Source organism: Zonotrichia albicollis, chromosome 1 (genome assembly GCF_047830755.1).
Source record: "Zonotrichia albicollis isolate bZonAlb1 chromosome 1, bZonAlb1.hap1, whole genome shotgun sequence".
Classification (NCBI taxonomy): domain Eukaryota; kingdom Metazoa; phylum Chordata; class Aves; order Passeriformes; family Passerellidae; genus Zonotrichia; species Zonotrichia albicollis.
Genome location: NC_133819.1, coordinates 84,421,856 through 84,439,961, shown reverse-complemented (window position 1 = coordinate 84,439,961; position 18,106 = coordinate 84,421,856). Strand labels below are relative to the sequence as shown.

General features: G+C 35.9%; 1 protein-coding gene across 1 annotated transcript in view; it reads right to left on the bottom strand.

The window, feature by feature from the left end:
- Positions 1-18,106, bottom strand: part of ABCA13 (ATP binding cassette subfamily A member 13) — a 172,476-nt gene that overhangs the window by 56,228 nt on the left and 98,142 nt on the right. Inside the window, exons 37-39 of the mRNA XM_074542293.1 lie at positions 12,089-12,197; positions 2,449-2,503; positions 1,650-1,827 (exon numbers count right to left, since the gene is read on the bottom strand). Of these exons, the coding sequence (XP_074398394.1) occupies positions 1,650-1,827; positions 2,449-2,503; positions 12,089-12,197 (342 nt within the window). The remainder of the gene's footprint in view (positions 1-1,649; positions 1,828-2,448; positions 2,504-12,088; positions 12,198-18,106) is intronic.

The following is an 18,106-nucleotide window of genomic DNA, read 5'->3' as shown; positions in this document are numbered from 1 at the left end:
GGGAAAACATGCTTTTTTTTTAAGAGAAGGGCAATGGAGTAAAATGTAGATGGATGCAATGTCATTCACAGTGTAGCTCTTCTTTGCCATATACAAGTATCATAGCATACCACCCATAGATATATGTTTCAGTTATCCTGAAGCTGTTTAAAAATATTTTAGAGAAGTCACAATGCATTTGAGTCCCAGTACATTTCAATAGACCTGGGGCTTCTGTTGAGAAATAACTCAATAACTTTAAAATCAAATTCATTTGGAAATCTTACCCTGATATCATGGTATATTACAGAAGTTGTGCATGTACAACAAAACAGCTTTTATTTTGCCCCTCTAGTGACACAAGCTTAATCTGAACAAAATGTCTTTATTTCTCTTCGAATTTTCCTAGCACTTACACTTTTTCCATTTGTTGAACATAGTAATGAATACCATTCATGCCTATAAATACAGTAAGAACAGCCTGATTCTCATGAGAGCAATATCATAAATCAAATACTTCTGCAGTCCTAGTAAAGATTATGCTACCAGTAATACAGGACACAGCCTGTAATATTTAAAATACATAGAGGGATTTAAAATTTGACAGTTCATATATTCATGTGTTCAGTGTCCCTAAATGATCTGTGGCACAATTAGCATTTAAAGCAGTGTCTATTCTTTCCCACATCATGATTGATCATGCTGTACTGTGTTGAATTTGTGAGAACATTTTGAGAGATTGGCAGAAAATAATGAGGAGTTGACTTTGCTCACAAGGAGAAACTGAATGATGAAGGACTGTTTTTAACCAAGCCTTCTTATCTGAAGGAGCAGCAAAAAGAAATACCAAGACTGACTGCCCAAGTGTTATTTACTTAAAACCCAAGTGTTACATTTTATGGAAAAACGTGCTCTTACCACAAGATTGCTCAAGTGTGAAAATTCTGATTTCAAGCATGGATGGGTGAAGATCTAATGTTTCAGAATTAGAACAGTCTAAATGAAAACAAAGAGTTCCAAAAATTTCTGTTCCTGACCAGGGTGCCATAAAATCCAACCTAAATGTTGGAAAGGACCTTAAGAACATCAGGTCCAGCCATTAATCCAGCACTGCCAAGTCCACCACTAAAACATGTCCCTCAGCGCCTTATCTACATGGCTTTTAAATACCTCCAGGGATGGTGACTCCACCACTTCCTTGACACAAATAAAATGAACTAATCATAAGTATCTATCATATTATCCACAACAACACATAACACAATTATGCCTTAAAGTAGCTGACTACTGTTTTCAGTTTTCTCCACTAATTTGTCTGGTTTGCCAATGCAAGGCAAAATTCAAAGCATAGAAATTCCTGCTATGAGCTGCTATGTGGAAGATTCTTTCTGTCTAGGCTGATTAGCCAATTTCCTTTTATTTGTAAAATAGTGCACATAGCTAAAGCTAGCAAATCATTTACAATTCAACATTGGGAAGGAAGGAACATAATCCCTGCCCACATTAAAGTAGGAATGGTGACTTCATGTTTGTTAGCATGTCATCCAAGAGCTGTCAGTGCCCAATTCAAATCTCATTCATTATCTTGTCACCATAACTCCTTTTATTCATTTATAAGAAACTAGGATAAAGTGTACACCTGAGCACATGCTGCCTCACACAATACATACCATATCACAGCAGAAGTTAGCAAGCCAGTAAGTTTTGTAACCCAGGCCTGTGATGTGTTGCAAGCGTTTTGTCCCAGATACTCTGTCCCTCACTATGGCAGTTCCAACGGATGCAGTAAGGATGGAGAATCCCAGCATGATACACAGGGCTACCCCACACTGACGAACATTCTCCATTCTAGGGTAAAAAGCAAAATAGTGCAATGAAAACACAATGGGGGAAAACTCCTCAAATGCTAGCATTTTTCAGGCCAACCTCTCACCTCTAGACATTAGGACTTTAATCCTGATTGCAAACACCATAGAATCACAGAATGGGTTGGAAGGGACTTAAAAGATCATCTACATTCTAGCATCCTGCAATGAGCAGGGGCACAATGCCTCTTCACTGTCAACATCTAATTAAAGAACAGGAACAAGATGTGCTAAATTACGAAACTATAGGTGAGTTACAAAGCACAGCATGTGTCTGAGTTGTAAAGTGAGGCCTCTGCAAATATTTTCCCTTTACAGAAAACTATAATTTAAACCTCAAAATCATTTGAAATAGTTACTCTGTTTAAAACTTATTACACAATCACCATAAATTCAGTATTTTTCTTTACAAAATACTGCAACTATTTTGGGTATAAACAGTGGACTTTACATATAGACCACAGTAAAAAATTATTCACTCAGTAGAACTGAATTGTGTCTTTCAATTCACAGCCTCTATTCCAGGAACCATATATTCTTATCTAATTGAGAGTTTCAATTGTCTGCTGATTGCTGCTGTGAAATATTTTAAGAGTTTGCTCACATTTTGTCCTCATCCAACAAGGCTCCTCCATATGGTTGGCTGTAGAGTGTTATCCCTGCGAAAAGAAAAATAAATCATGAAATAGTAAATCCTATTAAGGACTTCAAGTTCTAGAGTACACTGTTAACACTTGTTACATGTATGACTAAAATGGCTAAATACTTAGTAATCAACAGAAAGAGGTCAAATACCAGTCTGCAAAACCAAACCCATTAAGTGATTTCCAGTGTCTGGAACCACTAAAAACTAATGAATAAACAGAAGTAGTAGTGCTTTTCTGTGTTCTGAAGTTGAGAAATTGGTTCAACCATGCTGTATATTGCTACAGAATCCACATCACAGAAGAGACCAAATACAAAACCTAAAGTAGAATTTGTTCATACACCTAATCTTCTGAGTAAGGTAGATTGTTACTGCAATTTATATGCTTGATTTAGATTTTAGATTAGATATTTCAGCAATTTTTAGATTACTGATGTTTTGCTGAGAAAAACTGTTTAGCTAAATTCACAAAAGAAAAAAAGTCACACCTTTGATTGAAATTGTAGAGCTCTACATTAAAAACCTGCCTAGTCTGGGAGACCTTGAAAAGCCCTGAGCAGGCAATGGATTCTTAGGCTTATTTTGGTTCTTTGTGCAACCAGCCTGTAGCAATTTCACAAAATTAACTTTGGAATTGGAAGGTAGTTTACGAACAAACACTGTGTCTTTTTGCTTCTTTTCTTTCCAAGAAAAAGAAGAGAAATTCTGGGGGTTGAAGGTGCAAAAACATTGTCACTGCAGAAGTTGTTGTTCCACTGGACTTGATGCTGTTTGTGACTTATCTCTGCAGGTGTGCCTGACACATGTGCCAGCTATGCTGTTTTTGTGCTGGATGGAGTTAATTTTCTCCACTGTAGCTTGTATGGGGGAACATTTTAGATTTGTGCTGGGAAAAATGTAGGTAACGCAGGGATGTTTGTGCTGTTATTGCTGAGCAGCACTTGGAGCCAAGATATTTTCTGCTGCTGCCCCATTCCACCAGTGAGGAGAGTGGGGGGTGCACAGGGAGCTGGGAGGGGTCACAGTGGGACAGCTGACCCTGACTGACCAAAGGGACATTCCAGACCATATGGCACCATGCTCAGCCTCTAACGTGGGTGAAGAATGAGGAATGGGAGGGATGTTTGGAGTGATGATGTTTGCCTTCCTAAATCACTGTTAGGCATGATGAGGCCCAGCTCTCCTGGGAATGGCTGAACACCTTCCTGACCACAGGAAAGGGTGAATTAATTCCTTGCTTTGCTTTGCTTGTGTGTGTATGTGGCTTTTTTTCTACTTATTAAACTGCCTTTATCTCAACCCATGAGTTTTATCGCTTCTAATATTCTCTCTCACACACCACTGGGGGAGACTGAGGAAATGGCTGTGTGAGCAGGCCTTAAGTTAAACCACCACTTCAGCATTATTTGATCAGTGTCTAAATAAATCTATGTTGTTCCAAATTAAAACAAATAAAAAAACTTAATCCTAACAGCAATTATAATATTTCCAGTAACTTTGGTAAAGATATAAATTATTGGTAGCCTTACATTGACTCTGAGAGGCACCACTTAATTGAATTTATTAAAGTCCAGTTGCATAAAGACAAAAAACAAAATCTTCATTCTAGTAACAGGTGAAATTTGACTAAGCATACATTTATTTTGCCCCTTTAATTTTTCATTTCTGTTCTTCAAGCCAAAGTAATCTAAACATCACTAAGTCACTGCATGGTAAAAAGCTGAAAAACAGGATGATTAACTCACACATAAATTTTTTACAAAGTAAAGATTTTTCAAATAACAGCTAAATGCAGTACACCAAAGCCCAATGGTAGTTAGAAAAACAAAAGATTGAAGCCAATAACATTTTGATGTATCCCTAACAGATACCTTGCTATTTGTAGAAGTCTTTCATGTCATGGACCTTCAGGGACTGTTTAAAATTTTCCTTTGTTATTCTTTTAAAGCATTAATTTTTTAAACAATTGCTGCTATTTGTTCTGAAGCAAAACAGGCATATCAAAGAAAAATTTTTTTTCCCACTGGAACCATGGAATTTCCATTTATGTAAAGTAGAAGTAGCATGACAGAAAAAAGTTTTGATTAGTTCCCAGGAAGTTTTTCTAGGCTTTTCTAACGCTTGAATAAAAGTGGGCATATTAGAAGAAATAATCATAAAATATGCAGAATTGGACAGGACCCACCAGGATCATCAGATCCAAGTCCTGACCCTACACAGGACACCCCAAGAGTCACACCCTCTGCCTGAGAGCATTGTCCAAGCACTCCTTGAACTCTCTCAGGCTGGTGCTGTGACCACTTCCCTGGGGAGCCTGTTCAGTGCCCACCCACTCTCTTTTCCTTTAGGATATCCAACCTAAACCTTTCCTGGGTCAACTTCAGGCAATTCCTCAAGTCCTGGCACTGGTCACAAGAGTGAGGGGATCAGCACCTGCCTCTCCACTTCCCCTGTGAGCGCGCTGAAGACTGCAATGAGATCTCCCTTCAATTTCCTCTTCTCCAGGCTGAGCAAACCAAGTGACCTCATCTGGTTCTCATAACGCATCCCCTCCAAGCCCTTCACACTCCTTGTGACTCTCCTTTGGGTGCTCTCTAGCAGCTTTATGTCTTTTATGTACTGTGGCACCCAAAACTGTATGCAGCAATCAAGGTGAGGCCACTTCAGTGCAGAGCAGAGCAGGACAATTCCCTTCTTGCCTGGCAGCAAGATCTCGGGGGAACTAACAAAACTTTCAGATTACTGCATTGGTGTTAAACGAAAGTCTACAGCAGCTGACTTGGGTTCCACATGCAGAACTGCACTGCTTTAACTTTCTTTTCTATTAACATACAGAATAAAGGGAAACTGTGAAAAAGAGGTAATTGCAGGGGAAAATAAAAACCCATGACATTAAATAGAATAATGCTCCTTGCAGTATTGTATCATACAATACCAATCAAAAATCTGTTACACTGAATTAACTTCCTTCTAGGGATTAGTCACAAAAACTAATCACACATCTTATGAGCAGCAAATATTTTTGACAGTCAATTTCCATTAAAATCATGTAGATGAAATAAAGGATTACATTTTCTTTTAATTTACGCTCACAACTGAAATTAAATTTCACAAGGTTGTGGATTACAAGTAAGAAAAGTATGACTGTGCTAAACTAAGTTCAGCTGTGTTTAGAATTCAAAATTCTACCACTGCATTAAATGTAATTCTTGCCTTTCATTCAGTATTTTAAGTTTCTTCAATTAGTCTGGGGCATGAAAATCTCTGAATTTGATACCTTTTTAGTATAATGATTTCTTCAACCCATTGGCAAAAAACAGATGATTTTTGGATAGAGTCAACAAACTGGCCTGTAATTCATGGAGGAAAAAAGTTCACTTGAACTCAAGAAATAAGTTATAATTTATCTTCCAATACCAGAACAAATCAACAGAGTTAATATATGATATTTGCTAGTATATATATTTTTTATTTAAAAAACTCTTCCATGTACTTTTATAACCTTTATCTCTTCCTACATTTCTTCTCACCACCTAGATCATCTTTTTTTACACATATCTCTGTCCCAATACAGCTGTTAAAATGATGCAAAATGTACTTATTGATACTTTCCTGCCTTTATATGCCTTCTTACTATGCAAAGCTGCTATAATGAGGCTCATTAAGTTGAAAACTATCTGCTGTGTTTGAGGACTTAAAAACTATAAATGACAGATAAACTAAGAAGTTCTAAATTATAAAGCTACTATAAAACAGATGCTTCTGGTGTTTATGCAAGGATTTTTTTAAGGACTGTACTTACAAGCCTTGTGTAAGCAGCCCTCAGGGCAAATTTTACTATATCAGAATTCACAAGGGAAAAGCAAGCCAGGCAATAACGCCAAATATGATATGATTCAGCACTAACTCTATCTGCTCCTTTTCATAAATTTCTCAGTATAAAAATCATTACTTCCACATCTGCAGATTGCCATTATATTCTCCTGACTTAATCATAACAAAAACTTTCTTTATGACCCTAAAACATCCTTCATCTATATCCTCAGCATGCAGTTGGTCACATTATTTTTACAGTGATCACTTAGGCTTTTTTATGGGCAGAGGTGAAAAATTGTAACAGACATACATTCCAACTTTTCCAAAACCAAGCAAAAGCAATTCAGAAATGGGAGTATATTTTCTCCGCTTTTTTTCAGCTATGAAGCTTCTCTTTCTTTCTTTTCTCTGTTGTTTTGCCTATAGTTAATTACATTTTTGGTGTGTCTTTTTTTTTTTCTCATTTTTATAATTAATTAATTTAAAGGGCTCAGTTGTCATCTCTTGTATTGCTCGATGAAAGACTTTGTTTTTTTTATACTACTGAGAACAAGGACATTTTTATCAGTCCTGCAAGTCACATTATTATGGAAAAAAGAGATGGGAAGTAGTCAGAATTTTACAGTTTAACTATAAATTTCAGGAGTAGCACAGCTGGGACCTAGGCAGGAGAGTACATTTACTTTGAAAATGACACTAGGAGCCCCATGCTACATGCTTAATAGTAGAGGAAGCAGTAAACAATTCATTGTACCCCCTTCAGCTTCTCTATGATTTCCCTTTTGTATTTTCTCTACCAGGTGGAACAAACCTCCTCCTCTCCTTACATTGTTCTTGATTAAAAAAATTTTAGATTGTAATTTGTTAAAAAGACATTCCTAACCTAGTGAAATAAATTCTTCATAAAATATTAGAAGGATTGTAACGTTTTGTTCAATAAAATACTACACTTCTTCATTCTGGATAGGAAAGCTCACAGGAAAAAGGAAAATGAGTTCACATTAGACAAGCTTGCTGTGAACATTCTGCATCCTGCCCTGTTGCCATTCAGGAGCTGCACAACTCAGGACACCTTCCCCTATATCAACATCTTATTAATAGTCTTCAATCTGTGCCTTCAAGAGAAAGGGCTCTAGAACTTTCACCTCACATCTACACCTGCTGACCCTCTGTCAGAAAATAAAGGCGAGCACAATTTGGCATAACTTTACATGTTTAGATGTTATAGATGTTTCCATACTGTACATGATAAAGAACAGAAGACATTGGTAGTCCAGTCCATCCCCCTTGGATGCAACTTTCCACATAAATACACTTCAAAATCTGTGTTTTTTCAGTAAAAATTAGGAAAGTGATATGAAGCCAGCAATACTTTTTCAGTATCAGTTGGAGAAATCCAAATGAAAAAACCCATAAAGGTCTTGGTCTTCAAGCTTGTATGCCATCACTGTAGATTAGTCAGGGCTGTCCTTAGGTACATTTTCTGGTTCTGCAATGTATTTTGGGTGTGTCTCTTGGCACTCTTTTGTAAACTGTCTGTTATGTCATTGCATACATAGATCTGTTTCGATCTATGCTACTGATTCTAAATACCATGATTGTGGCAGACTTGAATAGAAGGCCAATCTAGCTTTCTTTACTCAAGACTTTTTATTTCAGATTAAATAAAATATTACTTATTAGAAAAATTGAGGTAGTGTGTGTATATATACATATATATATATATATATATATGAGAATTTCAATTTATATGGAGAATTTCACAGGCAGCAACATCATTAATGGTTTCTATTTTAGTTTCCCCCACTAACTAGACATGGTTTAGAAGGTTACATCCAAAGGCCATTGCACAGTTTCCTTTGTAATAAGGTTTAAAGTTATAATTTGCAAAGCATTCAGGAAACTTTACAGCCACTTTCCACCAAAATTCAGTTGAAAATTACTCCCTTGATCCCTTCTGCTCTTTTGAAGAATTGAATCTGAAATAAATGAGGATGCTACATGAAAGCTACAATGAATCCTAGTATGAAAGCTTTTTTAAAAAATCAATGACTTCGGTATGAATCCTAAGATGGGGAAGCTGCATTGCAAAAAGTCCTTCTATGCTGAGATATTTTGTTCTTTGAACAATGATGTAAGAACATTTTTGACCGCTCTACAGGCAAAATTATAGATGACAACCAGTCTTTTTTTCTTTATATAACCTTACCCTAAGAGTGAGGTTATAGTCCTTCTCCTATACTCCAGCATAATAACCACATTCTGACTCAATATTATACAACTAAATGTGAAAAATAACATTTTTACTTGATCAAAATTTCTTTCTGAAGCTTAAGCAAAAAATATTGCCTTTTAGTTTTTTATTCTTCTTACCTCATTATTACATTTTTATTTGCTCACAATTACATTACTTAGTTGCAACAATGCAGCATTTCAGAAAAAGATCAGAAAACATCATTTATATAAGCTTGAATAACAGTCAGAGGTGAAGAGTTAGGACAAAAATCCAGCATACCTTACTTTCATTGTTGAAGAGTATTATTAATTTTTTTAAAAACTATTTATTAACATATTCATTTTTATCATCTGTCACTGAATTTATAATCCTCTAGAAAACAGAATGCATTTGATTTCTTCCACAGTTGAGACAGATGACTTTTTCCCACAATGGGATCAAAGACTTACATGATGATGAGGGTAGGGGTGAATATCCACATGATAGAGAAAATGACATATTTTTATACAAGAAGTATTACTGAACTGCTGTTCCAAAAGAGACATCTGATCTATCTACTACACTAAAATGACATAAACTGATTGGGCCAATTTCTGTTTTTCCATCAAATTATGGGCACCTCCAGCTGGGCAACACATTTTCTTCAACAGACAGGTCACTATTTACATGAAAATTACAAGAAACAAATATTGTAAATTTCCAAGCATCCTCACAGATAAATTTACCAATAATCCCAAAATGTTAAGAGACAGGGGTGAGGAGAAATCTCTATACTTGCAGAGAAAGTACTTGAAGATCAGATTATACAATAGCAAAAAGGACTGATTTTTTTAATCACGAATTAGATATAATTTCCTGCTGCTGCAAGCTGAAGACTCAGTAACTTGGAATGAGAGAACAAAAAAAAATAATTTTTTTCAAAGCTTTTTGAACAGATATAAGTCCCTGGAGATATAAACCAGTGCAAGGCAGCATATGTCTTCTACGCTCTTGGGTTAAATTTTTTCCTTCAAACTTTCATACCAAATCACAAGTCTATATTCTCTGTATCCTCATGACTGCAGAAAATACATTAGACAAAAGCAATTAGCCTCCTGCTCAGCTCCTTTTTATCAAAACCTTTCACGAGCTTGGACTGGCGCCACTGATCTCCATTGAAAGTTACTGGATCTGTCCTTGTGGGCTAGGCAGGTAGAACTCAGCATGTGGCCTGTAATGGCTCTTCCCTCCTCCAAAGATCTTGGGAGAGCTCCTACTGGGTTCATGTTCAAGAAATACACACAGGATATCACTGCAAAGTGAAAGGGTGTCTTAGCTTTTGTATGAGCATTTAAGTGGTTGATCTTGTTGACCTCGCTCAATATTGTTTCAATATCATAGCTGCTGCTACTGTTTACATCCACGGCAATGCTCTACTCTATTGTAGTAAGCTTCTTCCTGTAAAACAATATTATTTTTTTTTTTGTGAAGGAAGAAAGGACTTTGTCCTTACAGTCCCTTTTAAAGCACCAAATTATTTTTATATCACTTAAAAGTAATGTAGAAGCATTCTGTTGACAGGAAAAAAGTTGTTCTGTGAAATAGCATGTCATTAATGCGAGGCAGAACTACAAAGCCATGTCTCTGCAACATCTTAACAAGCTTCCTCACAGCAATTTCCAACAATATTCTAGAACTGACCTTGCCAATAAACAGAGTTTGGAAGAAGGAAAAAGAAAATGAAAAAGAATAGATTTCAGTCTTGGAGAGCAGTATGTGGTTTTCTGACTGCTGACTTACAGGACTGCATATAACAATTTGAATAACAAAAGCATATGAATAGTTCTTCTCTGTTAGAATAGTATCCTTAAATAAGAGAAAGTTAAACATCAAAGTGAACTGTGTTCAGATGGTCCATGCAGCACTGGAAAACTGTTTTTTAGAAATAAAATATACATATATATTGGTCTCCACAAACGTATACATGTGTGTACGCACACAAACATGAGTACACAAACAAATATATATATACAGACATGTAGGTAGGTAACTTGACCTATCTTCCCAAGATTTCTGTCACACTACCCTCTGTATTATACCTCCAGAGCATGATCAGTCCATCTTCATTGCACTTCTCCAATACATGAAGAAATTAATAAATTAATTTCTAGTTCTTAAGCTCTGCAGGCAGCTAACATATTCTGCCACAAGATTATACAGTGAACCCAATGAACTTAAGTGCAGTTGTGCTTGCTGTGTTTCTGTGTCATGCAATACCAACAAATAAATAATTCCCACAATCTTTGGGATAGCTATCATTTTCTCTGAGTGCAAGCAGGACAGCAAACCCTGATTCTCCATGATAGATATAAAAGTAAGGGTACACAAACATTTAAGTTCCAGAATGAGATATCTAATGGTATAGAAAAAAAAGTTAGCATCAGTAAGACTCGTGAAGTGCAGGGGAAGTTGATTAAAAATTGATTTCTATTAAAAATTTTTGTTAAAATATCTGATTTCATTCCATTCAAAGTTTCTGTGTAAACATATTACCTTTGATCCATTCTCATAATTCTTTTAGAAAAATGAAACCCCGTCCATATGTGAAAACAAGCCATTACTCGTTTTTTCTTGGACATGCCAGAAAGTTTTCCTAATGAATCTCTGGTTTTAGATTCTCAGGATTCCTTCCCCATTTTCATTGTTTTTGTCTTCTTTCTTCATTATAAAAACACTTAAAATCATTTTTCCACTACAGAAAACCATCCTAATTTTACAAGAACTCTTAAAAATTGGTCAAAAGCTCTTTTTAAGTTTCCCTAAACCAAATTCCTATTTAACAGAATTTTTAAGAATGAAAGGAACTAGAATGAATAGAAGTTAACACATATTTGTGAAGTTAATCAAGCCCAGATTTCAAACTAGATTTCCAAACCCACATCATCTGTTTTAACAGCTGAGTCTTTGGCAGCAGTCATTTTTTCAGATCTCAGTTCATAAAATTTTTACTTTAACAATTTTTTGTAAAGTTCAGGATATCTGAATTAGAGAATTCACATGCCAGATATATTAATTGCTCTTTTGTTTTGTACAATAATGATATACAGTATCCTTGAGTAACAGAATAATGTGAAACATCACACTGTTCTGTGAATTTACAGGCTAATCTGGATTTACTCTAGATATTTATATAAGGAGATATAGCAAAGTGCCAAAGAAATTATAAATCCGTAGTCTGTTGTGCCTTAGTCATGCTATTTAAGTAAGCCCTAGCAGCAGTTTCAGAGGGACTAACATCCCAAAACAATTTACACTTGCTTATTTCACAGGAATGTCTTTGTAAGGAACTCACATGACATGCTGAGCTTTAAATTAAAATTTTACATTACTGTGTACTATATTTTCCACAAAAACTTTCTTTATAAAATTTTCATTTTACAGTCCTCCAGAGAAATTGAACTCTGAAATCCTACTGTTAATAAAAAAATTTTCATACTTATAATTATTATAGTTTATTTAAAAACTACTTTGCAAAACATACGAATATATACAAAGAAAAACTATTACCATACAGTCTCCAATCCACATTAGAAGGTAAATTCAGCCACAGAATGAAGTTATTGAGTTCATTTAAGTAGGATGGCAGTGAATGGAAACCTTTCTGGTTATACCACACCTGGAAGAAAGAATGGAAAATGTCAATCAAACATTAGTTCAATCTGCATGCTGATCTGAAAGTGCACATACCTTTAAGAATTGCATGAAGGATATCTAATTCTTTTGTTATGACATTTATTTATAGAAGAAAGTCAACCAGGCAGAACAGAATTGGTTGATTTGCATACATCTTTCAACAGCATGCAGCAGTTTTCTATTGTTGGAGTTGTACACATATGTTTATTACTAAATTGAGATTCTCTTATTTAATGGAACACTATGCCTCCCTTCCTTTACACACATGTGGTTGAACAAAGAGAGGGACAAAAATGTGAAAATAACACCTGCCAGTTTGATTAAAAATGCAAAAAGATGAGTAAAAGTATTGCCTAAATTGGAAGAATCATTGAAATTCCAAAGAGACTTTTCTAAATAATACCTACATATGACACACAGCATAAAGTATCTAGGAACAGAATGTTCTAGAAAGAGGGGGAAAGAAAGAATCAAGGAAGCACTGTTTACAAGGTATGAAGCTGTTCCATAGACAGAGCTGTTCACTTTGCCTTATGATTCAGAATTCAGCATCAGTGGCTTGTTAAACATGGAGGAAATTGATGCAGACAAACCTTAAGGCAGACAAAACAAGCCAGTCTCTCTGAGGAACAGGGAAAAAATTCTGTTGTAACATATACTTTACCTTCAGATCATGCAGATTCATCCTGACTTGCTACTCTTAATCCACACTTCTACTTGCCAAAACCGTTGCTGAAAGCTTGTCATGTCCCAAACCCAAATATACTGAGGTTTGAGTTTTCTCTGCAGTTAGAAACTGATTCTTATCAGCCATTACTGTTAATCATAGTGCCTTAGAATCTATATTATCCATAATGATAATATGATAATAAGTCAAATTATTATGGATGCTTATTTTCAGTCTCAGTGACATTTAAAACCGTCTGATTACTATCATAGCATCCTTTCTTCTCCCCTTTTTTTAAACAGTTGAAAAACTCCTAACCTTTCTGTCTTTGATATCAACTGTTTGTACTCTGTATTTTGTACATCATAGGTAGGGCAATTCTCATTGTCTCTCTAGACTCTGAATAATAATGCAAAGTGAACAGGGTTTAATATGCATCTTTTTTGTCTTAACAGTCCTCTTCTAAGGCTTCAGTTTTCTTAATTTCATCATTTCTAGAATTGCCATCTATACAGTTACATCTTAGGAACTTTCCTAAAGATTCTCTTATCATTCCTCAATGCTTTTATCTTTTACTTGCAGATGATTCTGCCTTTTTTTTTTCTTTTTTCTTATACTATCCAACTACAATCCTTACTTGAACCCTAGCTCCAGACTCTGACTGTTTTTTCTGACATATTCTCCTGGATATTTCCCAGTGTAGGCTGCCTTATCTTCAGTTCTGTTTCCCTCTCTTAATAATTTTCTTCTGATTAATTTTCCTGACTACCTGCTTGTTTGAATCTCCATATTTTTGTGAGGTGAGGTTTACAGTACTCTGAGTCTGTTTTATTTCCACCCATCTATCCTAGATCATAATTCCGAGAACCACTCTGAGGTCCACTGTCATTTCTTCTCTCACCCTTTAATCTTCTTTGTCACAAGCTCTGTTAGCCATTTTGTAAAAAATTAACAGCTTTGATCTGCCATTCTGCTTGCCTGCCTTATCTTTCACATTTTATACTCTTCTTTATGTGGCATTCCCAGCTGCTTGAAATCTCAACAGTATCATCAAATCATCAAGGCTGGAAGAGACCTTCAACATCACCAAGTCAAACCACTAACCCAGCACTACCGCTGTAACTCCTAGAACACTAAACACCACCCAACATCAGATCCAAACACTTCCAGAGATGACTCCACCAACTCCCTGGGAAAACTATTCCAATTCCTGACCCCCATAACAGTGATTTTGATATCTAATCTCAATCTCACCTGTTTCAGCTCAAGACAATTTTCTTTCATTCTCTCTGCAGGCGCAGCAGAAGAGACCAGCCACTACTTCATTACACCCTTCCTTTAGGATGTTGTAGAGAGGAATGAGGTACCCCCTGAGCTTCTTGTTCTCAAGACTAAACAAACCCATTTCTCATAAGACATTCTCTCTAGACCCTTCACAAGCCTTTTTACCCTTCTTTGGATATGCTTCAGCACCTCAAGTGAGATGCCCAGAACTGAACACATTACTTGAGGTACCACGTCACCAATGCTGAATATAAGGTGAAAATCACAGGCCAAGATGTCACTACCTGGGCACACATTGGCTCATATTCAGCTGGTGGTCAACCAGGACCCTCAGGTCCCTTTTCTGCAGAAAAGCTCTCAAGCCACATCTCCCCCCACCTGTAAGGCTGCATGGGGCTGCTGGGACACAAGTGCTGGACACAGCATCTCACTCTATGGAACCTTGTGCAGCTGTCCTCTGCCCAATGCCTGAGTCTGTGCAAGTCTCTCTGAAAAGCCTTCCTACCTTCAAGCAGATCAACACCTCCATACAGCTTCGTGTCATCTGCATATTTACTGAGGATGCACTCAATCCCCACATCCAGATCATCAACAAAGATGAGAAGTAGGACCAGCCCAGAAAGGGAGCCCTGGGGAACACAGCTAGCGACCAGCCACCAAGAGGATGTAGCACCACAACTCTCTTGCCCAGCCATACAGACAATTTTTTAGCCATAAGAGTCAGCCATCCAAGCTACAAGAAGCCTGTTTTACAAGGAGCATGCTGTAGGAGACAGTGTCAAATGCTTTACTAAAGTCTGGATAGACAACATCCACAGCCTTTCCCTCATCTGGTAAGCAGGTCACTTCATAGAAGGGCAGGTTAGTCACGCAGGACCTGCCATTCATAAATCCACATAGGCTGGGCCTCATTCCCTGGATATCTTCCATGTGCCATGTAATGTGATGGCACATGGTACTCAAATGTCTCAAACACCTATGTCCCCATATTTAAAGAAAAGAAAAAAGAACAAAACTTAACGTCGTCTTCTCCTTGCAAAGTCATGAAGTTCCTTTGTTCCTCTCCAGTTCAGTTCCCACAAACTATTCCACAAACTAAATCCCCCATTCATTAATCAACAAGAGCAGTCTTTAACAAAAGGTAGCAAAAGAAAACCTAAGATTCATGAGGAAAACTGAAAATCTTTGCAATGCAGGACCTCCTGTGCAAGTAGCAATCTGGACAAAAAGACAGAAACAAGCGATCAAGGGTAACCTGTCTTTTTCGCAGCCCCATACACCCATCTCCAATTCTATCATTTTTTGAAAGGTAAAAGGTGAAAGGTTTTCATAGAATAAAAAGTTTTACATATATACATATATAATGAAACTCCACTGCAATTGTGTCTGTTGTATTGGAAAAAAAAGGCAATAAAAAAGGCAAATTTCTGATAACACATCCTCATTTAATTTAGGCAAGGGAAAAGCCACAAATGTTCAGAGAGCACCTTTGAAATAAATTAATGCAACCAGTATTGAAATGAATACCACAACAGAGTACTGTGTGTAACAATATATTTCAATATCCAACATGTTAATTGGAATTATCCTCCAAGCTGCATTATGTAACTGAATCAAACCATGAGGAAATAACCAAATGGATATTTAATTTATTATAAACAGGAAAAAAAGACATTTAAGGTTGTTCATTTCACCAGAAGTTATATTTAAGGTCTTTTTTCTAAAGACTTGTTTCTTATTCAAAATTATTAGCAAAGGTAAAATATATAAAAAAAAAGAAAATGTACTAGCTCTAGCTGAAACATCTTTCATATTTCTTTTGTGGCACACAGGTAATTATTTACAGAGGAGAGAAAATAGCTGAGGAATAGAAAACTATATACAAAATATAATTAATTTTTACTTTATTCATAGTTAGGAAAATTCTTTCCCAAGGAAAAACACAACCCCTCACCACATCAGATTGAATTTCTATGAAGACATGTTTTACATTATTGCATAATCTTTTATTTGCCATTAATATCCAGAATAAAGTTAGACTTACATTTCAGCTAACATATGGCCTATCAAGAAAAAAGGATGAGAAGGAGCAGCGAAGTCCCTCAGCATTTCTGGACCAGATTAATGATTGATATTGAACTAGAAACATGTAATTTTTTCCTCTAGACAGTTAAACAATTACTGTACTGTAAAGCCTCAAGCCCCAACCTTTGGGATTGGAAAAATATACTCTTCCAAATGACATGTGAACAGAACAATTTGCCTTTTGGCAGTATTTAAAATTACCACATGTTCTTCCTATATTTCATTATGTTATAAAAACAGCAACCCTGAAGCTGTTATGGAAAAATTTTTTGGCCATGTTACCAAAGGAAGCCAAAGAATCTATAGTCGAGAATATTAAAAAAATTTGAGAATTTGTTCTTTTGCTACGTAGCACCGACCATCAATGAATGCCAATAATCAATGTTTTTAATCAGCCCTATTTGTCAGGTCATAGATATATTCTCTCTATTGTATACACATACATGCATATACCATGTATGTAATATATACAGCACAGTATGATTAGGTACAATAAAATATGTACTAAATAAATATTTTTAATTTGAACAAGAAAAATTGTTGACTTCTCAAGGACTGGAAAAGAATGTATAAAGATTCAGAAATTTTCTAAAATCAAGTGAATCATTCTCTTCTAATGCAAATTTCTCCTTTTCTTTCATACCAGGCTATGTAAATGGTACATTCACTGTCTCATGAACAGACCTAAAAGGTCAAAGTAAAAATCTGGTCATTAGTTACTGAAAGGTTAATGCAATAACTTGACATTGCATCCTTTGAAAGACATTTCCAGGAGATGCTTTAGATAACACAGTGCCCTTTATAAATTTACTCCACTATTTGCTTTGGGTCTGAAATATGAAGCTTACTTACTAAGAGTATAACTATAATTTATCCCTGTCCTGATGGCAGGTGGTGCTCTATACCAAACACACTAAAAAAAAAAAGGACCACAGTGCAAGCATGTCAAAACAAGAATCTAAAATGATTAAAGATACAGAGGAAAAATTGGAAGCCAGAAAAAAAGTATTGCTGAAAACTTTCAGGTTTCTCATGGAGGAATGATGGAACTGGAGTTCAAACCTGTAAAATATATGGGACTAAAAGTGAGATTACAAATTACCAAAATGAAAATCTGTATATGTTCATATTTGTATATAAAATAGGGAGATTTCTAACAAATTGTATGGAAAAAGCATTAGAAACAGGAAGTTATTTTGCAAAACTAAGCCTGAAATTACATTGGACTGGAGAAAATCTGTATTTTTTCCTTACAATTTGTCTCAAAATGGATTTTGAGATGGCGCTTACTTATGCTGTTCCTTGTTTTCTTTTTTTTTTAAAGATCAAATAAAATCTATATTTACATTAAAATATTTAAAGGCAGAAACACCTTTCTTTCATATCCTAATCTAGAATCTGGAAAATGCACAGCTTCCTCTTAACAAATCTTGTTTGCCTCAAATCCAAAAACAGAGACCTCTCACTGATATGCATCAATACTTCTCCAAGACTGCTTCTCCTCTACTTGTAATGCATCTACATTTGAATGAATCCCAAAATTAAAAGAAGGATTATTCTAAGCACAATTGAAATAAAGGGTTTTTCCTTAAGGCCTTTTGGTATGCAGTGCCCATGAGAGGTACAGTATCTCCATATTGTGAAAACTTGGGATGAGACCTGGAGGCTAAACATCACTTACTATTTTATCTCCCTTAGAACAATTTTAGAAAGGCTCTTTTGAGAAAAGGATAGTATGTTTGTTATGCAAAAGGAGCTGCTCCTGGAAGATGTCTTTACTCTTAGGAGGAGTGTGGTGAGAGAAATGAAGCAAAGTAAAGTATCCCTTGTAGGCATGAAAAACATCAACAGCAACC